At 36.0% G+C, this 12,103-nt stretch overlaps 1 protein-coding gene across 49 annotated transcripts in view; it reads left to right on the plus strand.

Annotated features, from left to right (window-relative positions):
* NRCAM (neuronal cell adhesion molecule) overlaps window positions 1–12,103 on the plus strand; it is a 166,622-nt gene that overhangs the window by 125,995 nt on the left and 28,524 nt on the right. For 26 of the 49 annotated variants that reach the window (XR_005932410.1, XM_041123501.1, XM_030013507.2 and 23 more), the window contains 8 exons: window positions 989–1,186; window positions 1,300–1,370; window positions 2,247–2,472; window positions 2,775–2,890; window positions 6,740–6,944; window positions 7,131–7,253; window positions 8,259–8,435; window positions 9,574–9,609. Coding sequence is in view for 48 of the 49 variants with exons in the window: in XM_041123501.1 (XP_040979435.1) it covers window positions 989–1,186; window positions 1,300–1,370; window positions 2,247–2,472; window positions 2,775–2,890; window positions 6,740–6,944; window positions 7,131–7,253; window positions 8,259–8,435; window positions 9,574–9,609 (1,152 nt within the window). In the remaining variant the exon portion in view is untranslated. Of the gene's footprint in view, window positions 1–988; window positions 1,187–1,299; window positions 1,371–2,246; window positions 2,473–2,774; window positions 2,891–6,739; window positions 6,945–7,130; window positions 7,254–8,258; window positions 8,445–9,573; window positions 9,610–12,103 lie in introns of all 49 variants that reach the window. The other 23 variants (XM_041123506.1, XM_041123510.1, XM_041123511.1 and 20 more) reach the window with 2 other exon arrangements.

Genomic DNA, 12,103 nt, shown 5'->3' on the forward strand with positions numbered 1-12,103 from the left:
AGGATGTATTCTGAGTCATATTCTGGCTTCTTGTCCCCACTTATACATGAGATAGGGGAAAATTTTTGTTACACAACACGTGAACATTTGATGCTCATGTAAATTTTGTATATCTAAACTTAAGGTTCCATGGAACATACTCAGACTACGCATTCTTCTCCCATTTACTTACTGTATCCTAAGAATTCCTCTTAAGTGTTTGAAAATTTGTATCTCATACCTAAGAGCAGGAAGCTTTTTTGGCTGTATCACAGCTGAAAAAAAAATGTCCTTTTGTCTTTGATAATGAATGCGGTTTTCTTTTTGGAGTTCTACAAACCTATGTATCCCTGAGGTTATACACTCTGTAAGTTCTTAACAGTAATCATCGTAATGTTCACACAGAGAACTCTCAGGAAATTTAGCTTCTGAGCATACGTTCCTTGACTTAATTTGAAGATACTGAAAAGTGCTCTCGAAAAACTTTCTCAAGTATTGGTTCTTAACTTTAAATAGTTCTTCACTAAGCCAGTCTCATTGGGGAAAATGGAATACCCAAGAGAGTTTTAGTATTGTACAGGTACTACTTACTGTCAGCTTGATACAACTAAGAACAATATATTTGTCAGCCAAATACTACTTTCACATCAAAATTCCAATCTTGTCCCACTTTCTTGCTGTGATAGTTCAAGGGTTCCTGTTACATTAAAATCCAGTACCTGAGAGCAAGCTCTTGTAATAACCTGTTACCTGACAGGTAGCTGCATTAGTGAGAATACCAAATAATAAAAGTAAGAGTGTTTCTATTATGTGTCTACCTAGGCAGTACTTTTGAGATCCACGTTATAGATCTGTGTTCTGGTTTATGTACTTACATTTCAATATCCATGATTTTTAAAAACGTTGATTGGATTAATCCCTTCTGATTAGCTCATTCAGAAATGCCTACACTGATCTAGGAAGGTGTTGCAAGTTTTGACATAAAGTTGGATTCAATTTCTATTTACAGACTTTGTGATTGAATATGAAGATGGGCTGCATGAACCAGGGGTATGGCATTACCAGACGGAAGTTCCTGGAACTCAGACAACAGTACAGTTGAAGTTGTCTCCGTACGTCAACTACTCATTCCGTGTGATAGCTGTCAATGAGATTGGCAGAAGTCAGCCCAGTGAACCATCTGAGCAGTACCTGACAAAATCTGCAAGTAAATAACTATTTCTGCTTACCAGTGATTGATTTATATTATGAATGGCGTTGAATTTGCTTGGAATGCAAACAGCAGTCATTCTTGTTCACGTGTAAATATTTTATTTTTAGACCCTGATGAAAATCCTTCTAATGTACAAGGGATAGGCTCAGAACCTGATAATTTGGTAATAACATGGGAGGTAAGTTAGTTTTTTCGAGGTTTCATTTGTTTGTTTTCAGGTGAGTAGCGAGTTTTTTTGAGAAATAATAATGATCTATCTGCGAACACACTATGAGAATACCCAATGTGTTGTTTGCTTAAAACATTCTTGAAAAAAGGTAAAATCCTGACATTTCGCCATCATCGTTTTCAGGAAAGATCTGCATGCATTATGAAAAAAAAAATTAAGGTGCCATATTTTCCTTGAGTGATTTCTCAAGATAAGCCATTAATATGGTAACACAGGATGTTTTGCTGCCAATTTAAGAAAACTTAAATATGTAAATTCAGGTTTATCTCAAGTAGAGTCTTATTTTTAGAATGAATTCTAATGTGAATCCTAATTATACCCTCAACTTTTGTGACAAACCAAATTATTGTGCACTCTTCCACTAAGAAACTTTTGTGGAAAAGTTTTCTCTATCATGCCCTTATCATCATGACAGAAGCTCAAGGAGAGCAATGTAAAACCAATTTCCCGTTCCAGACAAGAAATATTGTCTAGGGAACACTGTATATAGGGAGTTGGTGTAAGTCTGTTTTTCCCTCTTCCACTTCTTAAGAAATATTTGAAAACAAAATATGTATACAGAAATCACAATGCATGGTTGCATGAGAATTAGCCAGGATTACCATTCAATGTGGTTTTTTACTAATGAATGAAAAGCAACTGAACTGAACTGACCTCGGGTAAAAGCTAAATTGCATAGCTTGGGAATTTCAGCAGTGCTTCTCTGTCACAGAACACAGTGGTAAATTTTCAGTAAAATGCTAAAAAAGAATCACTATATTTCCTTTGTTACTTTGGATTTTTCAGATGCTTCAAAATATTCTAAAAAACTTATTTTCATTTCAGTCTTTAAAAGGTTTTCAGTCTAACGGACCAGGGCTTCAGTACAAAGTCAGCTGGCGTCAGAAGGATGTTGACGATGAATGGACATCTGTTATAGTTGCAAATGTATCTAAATATATTGTGTCTGGTACACCAACTTTTGTTCCCTATGAAATAAAAGTACAAGCTTTAAATGACCTGGGATATGCACCAGAGCCATCAGAGGTGATTGGACATTCAGGGGAAGACTGTAAGTTTTGTAGTTTGACTCAATTGTACTAATAAAAAGCAATTAAATGTGTAACCTAAATGGGTATTTACAATACTAAAATATTGAAAAAGGGGGATAGTAGTTATTTTTTTAATTAAAATTAAGGAATTTGGAGATAATAAGGCTTCATAACACTCTCTAGTATTAATCCTGAGGTCAGCTTTTTAACATAGGAACATTTTAACCTACTAGTTGAGTGCAATGCAAAGACTCATTCTGAAAAAGTATGTTCGTGTGGTTTCTTATTTTAACTAGATACTTGTTGCATCCTTTCCACACAGTGCCAATGGTTGCTCCAGGCAACGTGCAGGTTCATGTTATTAACAGCACATTAGCAAAGGTGCATTGGGACCCAGTTCCACTAAAAACTGTCCGAGGACACCTTCAAGGGTACAAAGTGAGTACAGTCAAAAGCATTCTGTTTCTCATTTATTAAAACAGATCACGCTTCCTGTATGAGATTGTGTCCAGATTGAAGTAACTGACATATAAGAGGGCTCTTGCTTTTCAGTGAGCTCACAAGTTTTGCTGACAAGATCAATAGCATTGATACAATTCATTTAAAGTTCAGCAACGTTCCAGCCTTGTAGCACTAGCCTCCTGTGACATTGTCCTTGAAGAAAAATGGGATGTGTCTGCAATTAAGTTTGCACACATTATACAGATTAAAAAAATTGTAATAGTTTTACAGATCTTATTCCAAAAGGATATTTAGAGGATGAGGAGAAATAGTTTCTGTAGGAGTCTCTTCTAGGTCTAATGCTAAGATTATTCATCCTCTGCCATAATATAATTAATCACATATTTAATTCTGAGTAACTGGCCACTTGCTAGCTTATGCTGGGTACTGTGTCTTTTTGGAAGCCAGCAAAAAGCTCAGTTTAAAAGCTCTATTTAAGGAGATAGGAAATGGCAGAAGGTTTGGAGTGTACATATAACTGAAGGAAGCTTAGTGTAAGATAGTGTGCTGGTCTTGATGATAACTGAGAAGGCTGTGTTGGAGACAAAAGACTGCAGTTAGTAGGGAATGGGAGACAGAAGGACTTCAGGGTTAGAAACTGGGGGAACTGGTGTCCCTGGAGAACAGGGAAAATCTGATGGCAAAAGTTGCTTCAGAGGTTGCACTAGAAGCCCATCAGAAGAAACTCAGGAGCGCAGAAACTGCAAAAGCATGGTAGACTGGTTGTGGAGGGAGGAGTGGAATGAGAGGGTATACTGACTTCCTATGAAACAGTAGAAGAAAATAAAAAATAATTACTTCTTTGCTCCTCTGCAAATATACTAATAAATCTGTTCTAACAAAACAGACTAGTTACACAGCTCAAACTATGTTACTTTGTAAGACAGACTAATTTGAACAATTTCTGTTTAAATAAAAGAGGAAAAAGAAATATTTGAAAAATGAAAAGAGTAAAGAATATTTGGAGGAGAATAAATGTACATCATACTTATAAAATGGAGGACTAGTATTCAAGAGCATTGAAACTGAACTTCATTGCATTACAGCTGGTTACCACATGAATGTGAGTTCCTGGTGTACCTGGCACAAAATACCACCATCCAGAGAGACTTAAGCTAGTTTTGTATGAGCTAGCGTAAGTATTTGTAGTTAGTGTGGTGCTCTGCCCTAGATACTAAATTCAGCTGAGAAACAGGACTTATTAGTCTGTTAAATGTTTACCTGTCAGATGACAGTCTAATATCAACCTGGTATTCCACGCACAAATGGGCAACCAAATGTAAATGTCCATTATGTGAGGATTGAAGAGTTAGAATTTAGTGAAGTTAATGCTTATTATTAATGGAGTTACAGCAACACTGATGCTCATAATCCACATCACCAAATTTCTGTTAAAGGTCATTAATAATACAAAAAAATCCATAGACAAATGTCTGCCCATACACTGGGTGTTAAGTTCTCACCCTTCAAAGGAATGGTCGCACTGAGTTGTCATCGTCTCAAGTTTAGATGGAGATTTCTTTTTCCTCAGACTTGGAGTCTCTGAGGGTTATTTTCTGTCCTGTATTTCCTAACGGGTTGCACACTTTCCTCTCCAGTTGGTCTAAGGGATTAGTCATGCCATGATTACTTCTGTTCAGTGTGTTAGTCTTTCTCTGTATACAGTATGATTTTTTTTTCTGTGGGGAGGAGAACCACACAATTACACAAAGCTAAGCAAAACTGAAACTAAAATAAGTTTGTCAGTAATCATAAATAAAACAAGCTCAAGACCACAGGTTTGACAACAGACCTGACCACTGAGTAGTTTTGCTGTTATGGCTAGGACAAATGTGACAATGGTACATCCTTGAGTAAGTTGCATATGCAGCAAAAGTCTCTTATATAATTTTTGCAGATACAGCTAAATCAAGCTAAAATATGTTAAAAACTAGACAAGGCATGACAGGTCCTAAGACCTGGTGGATAGTTACTGTTATAAAGCTTTCTCTGAATACAAGCTGAAAACTTTTCATGGATGCAGAGTATGCTTTAAGTGTCTTAGTTATTGACATAGCTTACAAAGCACATAACTATCTCTTTTTAAACACATCAGCAAAATCTTACTAGCAAACTCAGGCTTTCCTAGTTAATAAAATTATTTCAGACAGTAGCCCAATATGCAGTGTTTCAGTAGGGACACATTTCTTAATAAAGGGAGGGGTATTTCTCTAAAGAGTCACGCCGTGAGGACAAATGTGTGAACAAAGCAGGAAGATATCTAACTAGCAGCAGTCCACAGCACATCACTCATATTTTGCTCTTGTATTAATCTAGCTATTACTCGATATACTGTGGTACTATAAAGCATTTCAAACCTAAGAAGAAATTTTAAAAAGAATTCTTTTCACTGTTACTGCTGCCATTTTTTCCTGTTATTCTTATGAATTCAGTGGTTATTCAATACAGTATGTGAAAAATGTGATGCGGTCTCTTTTGCTGTCATATTCCTCTTCCAAATCACTGATTATCAAACCCAGCTTATTTAAGCTGTCTTTTAATTTCAGCCTGGCTAGTGACACGTGATGACCCAACTATAATAATGTGCTTTGTGAAATGTTACTGGCTAACATTATTTTAAAATATCATGAACTAAACCTTATGAGTTTCAATACTAAAAGTACCAACACGTCAAGCTTTTGTTAGCTTGTAAATGGCTTTCTTGCTCGTTGGTAGGATGAGAGCTACAGGATGACAGCTGGCGGTGTTGAAAATCATTAACTCAAGCCATGTAAAACACGGTGGTATTTAACAGTGATTAGAGTGAAATGGTATGTTGTTAGCAATAGAAGGCTGGTGTTCGTGTAACATTGCCTTATAAGCTGTCTAGTTGGGCTTTTTAAGCCTTAACAGTTCCCTTTTTTGAATTCATGTGTGAGATCCCAACTTCCTTAATTAAAGAGGTGTTTTGCAGTTGGCCTAAATGCAACCAGAATTTTACCCATTTAAATTGTTTTATCAGTTTTAGTGTGTGATCATACATGTGTGAAAATTACGCTGTGAAAAATGAACAATGATGTATTGGAAAGTAACAATCCTAGGAGTGACACAAGTCTTTGTAGGTGCAACTGTTAATATCTTTCCAGATACCATGATAGAGAGACTAGTAAACAGAGTGTGGTCAAGGTAATTACCTCTGAGGCTCATCTGTAGTTTCTTAGAAACTCAATCGGCAAAATAGATAACCAAAATCAGCTTTGTGGTCTGATCTATTTGTCACATAAATGGAGGAATAGTCTTCCTGTCCCTGGGTGGAGATCATTCCATGACTGTAACCTTAGAGTCCTTTCAGAACTTGTTTTTCCAGCCCAGACAAATTTTGGCTTCCACATCAGGGAATAGCATGGTCAGGTGCGTGACACAACAAGGTGGCAAAGTGCAAGTCTGCTTTGGAAGCTGTGTAGACATCTCGCTGAAAGAATGGATGGTATGAATGAGTCCTGCCTCTCAGATGGACTTGCTAACATGAGAACCACCACATACTAATGCAGTTCCAAACCAGAACTTGTGCTGAACTGGCTGTGAGCATTAGCAGAACTGGTAGGTGATAGTCTTCACCCAGTTGTGCAGGCATGACTGTTTCTGGACAAACAGGACTGTTTCTGGAGCAGGAAAGCTCTATGCTGTGTCTCACCTGAGCTTATTAAAATTGCAATTATTCCTACCTTTAATTCATGGATACTCATGGAAGAGCTTAGAGTTTGTAAAATCAGAACACCTAAACACTCACTGTTCTTTTGTCTTTAGGTTTACTACTGGAAAGTGCAGAGTCTATCCAGAAGGAGTAGGCGGCATGTAGAAAAAAAGATCTTGACTTTCAGGGGAAACAAGACTTTTGGAATGTTGCCAGGGCTGGAGCCCTATAGTTCTTACAAGCTGAATGTTAGAGTTGTTAATGGTAAAGGAGAAGGACCAGCAAGCCCAGACAAAGTATTTAAGACCCCTGAAGGAGGTATGAAGCGAGACTTAAATGTGGTATATTCAGAAATAGAACACTAAGGGTGTAATTGCTGAATTTGCATCTTGGACATCATAAACTAATAATCTGGCTCAATACAGTAATATTCTTAAGAATTAATAATTCATGAGTTGTTTTAAGTTAATCTACTTTGTATTTACTGTATATTCTTCTTAAAAGTTCCTAGCTCACCCTCCTTTTTGAAGATTACTAACCCAACATTGGACTCTCTGACTCTGGAGTGGGGTTCACCTACCCATCCAAATGGTGTTTTGACATCATATATACTGAAGTTTCAGCCAAGTAAGTTAATTATGAATATATAACTCTAACTTAGACAATATGTCTACCAAATAACAATCCATTTATTAAGAAAAAATGTTAAATTTATAACGTACAAAAGATAGGATGGTATTGTAGATGTCAAGTTTGAATAAAATTAATGTATTTTGACAATATAGATGACTATTGGAAAACTTCACTTGGTCAAGTGCCAGGTTCCATTACTTTTATTTCTTCAAACCATGCTTCACAGAAAAATGGAGAGGAAGTCCTACATAGAATTGACAGCCAAGTTAGAAGCAAGATACTACTACTTACGAATCCTATATTTTAACTGCAGAGAAAATATCATTAGAAGTAGATCAAAATACATACAATTATACTGTTGTCTGCTTCTTCAATTTTCATGGTATTAATTTTAAAATGAAAAATTCATAAATGTGCCATTTACTCATATCAGAGATATGAATCACTTCCTTAGGATCCCCATGCCACTGCTTACTTGCCCAGAAATCTGTCAGCAGTGACACTGGAAATTTAAGAGTTTTGTGTGCATGGAATAGATTAAGGAAGTTTGTTTTCTTCCACCTAACCAGCTTCCCCTGTTCCTTTGCATTAGGTACAAGTCACTTCAGTATTTTTTCTCCCAAGCATACTGAATTTGTTATGAGGCAGCTAGTTTAGACTTTCAGGAGTTTTTTAACGATCAGTGTTTTAAATGGGTGTAAGTTCAGATGATGTGATGTGGACTCAGTTGCCTTGGATTCAGATACTTATGAGAATGGAACTTGAACTTAAAAAACTTGTAGGTGTTTCCTATCTCCCTGTTGAATTTTGGCCCCTGATAGATCCTTTTTACACAAAGTTGACTTTCTTTTGAAGCTACAGATTATCGTTCATATAACCTGAAATGAACAGTGCAGCAGACAAACAAAACAAATAAATACAAACAAAAAAAAGCCTGTTTTAACACAATGATAATGTAGGCAATTTTCCTAACTCTTTTTTTCTTTCTTGTAACAACAGTTAACAACACACACGAATTGGGTCCCTTGGTAGAGATAAGAATTCCTGCCAACGAGAGCAGCTTGATATTAAAAAATTTAAATTACAGCACACGGTACAAGTTTTACTTTAACGCACAAACTTCAGTTGGATCAGGAAGTCAGATAACTGAGGAAGCAGTAACAATTATGGATGAAGGTAAGATGGGTATGTATAAAGAAAACCCATTGAGTTTAAAAACCGCCACAAATTTTATTGAAAATATTGCTACTACTTCCTTTCCATTAAGGAAATAGCCCCTAGTAAAATTTTTTCTAGAGCTTTCTTAACTGTATTATACACTAGTAAAAGATTTTAAAAAGTTTCTAAGAGAAGATGTACAAAGGTTTTCTGCTGTAGTGGAAGCCCCAAAAGAGGTGTAAAGCCCCTCCTTTTGATATAAACTTACAAGTTCTAAGACTTTGGCTTTTCTGGGCTTCAAAGTTTTATGTAACTTTACATTTTAAGTGGTCTTCCTCCATTCACATATTCTGCTTCCTTGACCAGCTGTGGTCACAGAGAACAATACTGAAATGATGGAGATTTATGGCTAGAGCAAATTATTTCTCTTTAGAAGTATGCAACAGCTTCTGTGAGATCTGAACTTTTTTTACAGAGCTGACAAAACTGTAACTTCAAAAAAGCTGCAGAAATAAATTTGTCATCTATGGCCCCAAATAACTGGTGACATTGTATAATATTTAAAAACTCTTAAGTATATTGTTCAATCCTGACACTATTAATTTTTACATTTATAGCCATTCTAGATCTCTGATTTTGGCAGTTCTTTTGTTGAAGATGTTATTTATTTAAATATGAAAGCTTAATAAAATAAGAGTAATTTAAAGCAAAGGGGAAATTTGGGGGGAAAGTCTCTTATGATTTTGCACATCTTAATATTAAAAGTCTATTTTGATACCATCTTTTCACGTATTTTTATGCTTAGTAAAAATATCTTTCATTGGAATTGCCGTAGATAAGTTGGTATGCAATGCATAGTATATTAAGTGTAATAACAAATAGTGTATTAAGGTTGCATATGAACTACATTTATTTTTAAATTGTGAATCTTAACAAGCATGAGCAATAAAATTTTGTAAATGCATGTATATTAATTTTTGTCTTGTAATAGTCTGTCAGTGTTCAGCATAAGTGGATTGTTTCTAATTTATTTGAATTAATACATTTTATCTAGTTTGCATGCTTTTCTGGTTTATAATGAAGTTATACATGTATGTTCCCTTTGGTGTTGTATCTAATTATATAGTGTTCCTATTCTTGTTTTCCTCCATTAAAGCTGGTATTCTCCGTCCTGCTGTAGGTGCAGGCAAAGGTAAAATGAAACTGCATGATTTGTTAATGTGTGGATTTTGCAGTGTTGCAAATGGGGAAATTGCAGTGGTAAGGACAGAAAATCTTGGACTACACATTGCTATACGAAGTATTAATCAGTCCTGGAAGAAAACATTTGGGGGTTTTGTTATTGTTTTGTTTTGGTTTGGTTTTTTTTTTTTAAAGAAATCCAGAATGCTTATTAATACCTTTCATCTGTTTATTTTGCCACAGAGTTCCAGGGGAATTCATTAGCTTTGCTTCAGCAAAGTCTAATTATTTCTGAACATTTAACAGATGTATGTCATGGTCATAAATATTCAGGATCCAGGTGCACTAGCACTGATTAGCTGAAGTAGAAAAAAACCAGCACTTTTGCAAAGGAGATTTTTTTACTGCCTGTGCCATGTGCTTTTTTTGTTTTAAAAAAGTAGGTGCATTCTTGTTCCCGCTGCTGATTAATGCTACCCGTTTGATGACATTTATTTCATTTACAAGCCAACTGTGCATAGGAGACAGATGACTGACAATACCCTCTGTATACTTCTCAGTTCGAGTATCAGATGGGATATACAGGCAAATGGCTTCCTGCTGTCTTAGGTTCACAGATCTTGTGCGTGAGTTCTTGAGGATATTTCAGTGAGTGGAACCTATTATCATCCTTATTCTTGAATTCAGTAATATTTAGTTCTTTGTGATGCAGTTCTTCTGTCAAACAAGGTGTTCTTCACATTGCACACAGTTTTTATGAATTTTGATACCTTCGCTGTCAGAAGCAAAGATTGTCCTGAGGACTGTTAGGTAGCTTTAAGTCAGAAAGGTGTGTCTATACGTATGTGTCATTTTATCACAGAGGTGTCATTAACACTAATGAACATCTCAGACCATAAACATCCCAAATCAAAATCTGTACATGAAATACCCAACGTTTTTTACAAACTTGGAAGAGACAACATAAATTGTTTTACATATATTTTCTTTCCACTTGATGAACAGATGTTTTGAATGATAATAGCCATAAAAAAGAACTTCATTCGCTCAGATATAAATCAGACTCTATATACATGTATGTATGCATACATTTGTGCATAAATAATATATTTTTTTTTTATATGTATATATAAGTCTATTCTAATATCAGATGCATTTCTGGTAAGTGTATGGAGTTGTGGATTTATTTTAATGACAAGTCTTTCTTACTGTTTTTTAGTCTAGTTGTAGCTGAGAAGTCAGCACAGATTGGAACAATCAAACTGGCTTGTAGTCCTGGACATTAACAGCAGAAATGTAAATTAAGTTCTCATTATTTGTAGCTGACTATAAAAACTCATGCAAGGAAAAGTGGATTCTCTGTGTGAAACTGAGGTCTAATTATAGCTGTATCACAGTCCGTGGCTAGCAGAAAGCATCTTATTTGTAAGATCAGCTGAAGCAGTTCACATTTCAGAGCTGTCATCTCAGATTCTCTGAAAACTAAGCAGATGTCTTCGTTTGGTTCCATGCCGTTTATGGTTTCAAAGTTTTCACATATTCCTATAGCATCTAGCTCTTACAATTGCAAAGAAAACTTTGGAACTGCAAACAGGATGGAACTAAAGCCATGACATCTGTTAGGACATCTGAGTTGCTGCAGGTCTGAGATGAATGTTCTCGGTGGTTACTTACATTAACGTGATTAACTGTTTCACTACTGATCAGGGACTATAAGGAAGGAAAAGGAAGATCGTATTATCAAGATCAAGTGCCAAATTATTTGGTCTCATGAGTGGGTGGATTTGGAAGATAGACATACTCAGCCCACTCAAGAAGAAGCTGTACCCAGCAGTGAATTGTTACTCCTCCGTTAAGTGCAGGAGGGCCTATACGTATATACAGCTCTTACTAATGTGGACCCAAAGCCAAACCAAGGAGAAGGTGCAATCTAGATATTTTCAACCTTTTTGTGATCTATCAAAAACATCTCAGTTTTTCATTTTGAAGGGCAGAACTTACCAAAAATGTAATTATCCTTTCTCTTTCAATTTGAGCTTATTCATCTTGGAAGTTAAGAAGACAATAGGTCCTAGATTCAGCCAGCCTAAATTGCACTGAAATTTCTGTACGTGGTGTTTTCTACTGGCTAGCTGCCCCTGAAGACCTGCAGCTTGGCCAGTCAGAAACATTAGACAGAAGGTCCCGGAGGAATTCAAATCATCTATATGTGGGCGAGCTGTGCAACTTGGGACATATTTCACTTCTCAGAGTATAACTATGTATTAAAGTGCAGAGGGAAACATTGCTACGGTAAATCAAAGGATCTTAGAGTGTCTCAATATATTTATTGTAGTTCTGAAATACATTCCGTGTCTCTTGGCACCATGTGTCTTTTGCCATCTTTTCAGACAGCCGTGGGCCCTTCATTGTCTTTTATTACTTTAAAAACAATGAAAGTAACCACAGTCTGCTTACTGCTGCACTTGACACTTTTAATATTTGTCCCAACTGAGTTTGTCTGA

Source organism: Aquila chrysaetos, chromosome 5, assembly GCF_900496995.4.
Source record: "Aquila chrysaetos chrysaetos chromosome 5, bAquChr1.4, whole genome shotgun sequence".
In the NCBI taxonomy this organism is placed as follows: Eukaryota; Metazoa; Chordata; class Aves; order Accipitriformes; family Accipitridae; genus Aquila; species Aquila chrysaetos.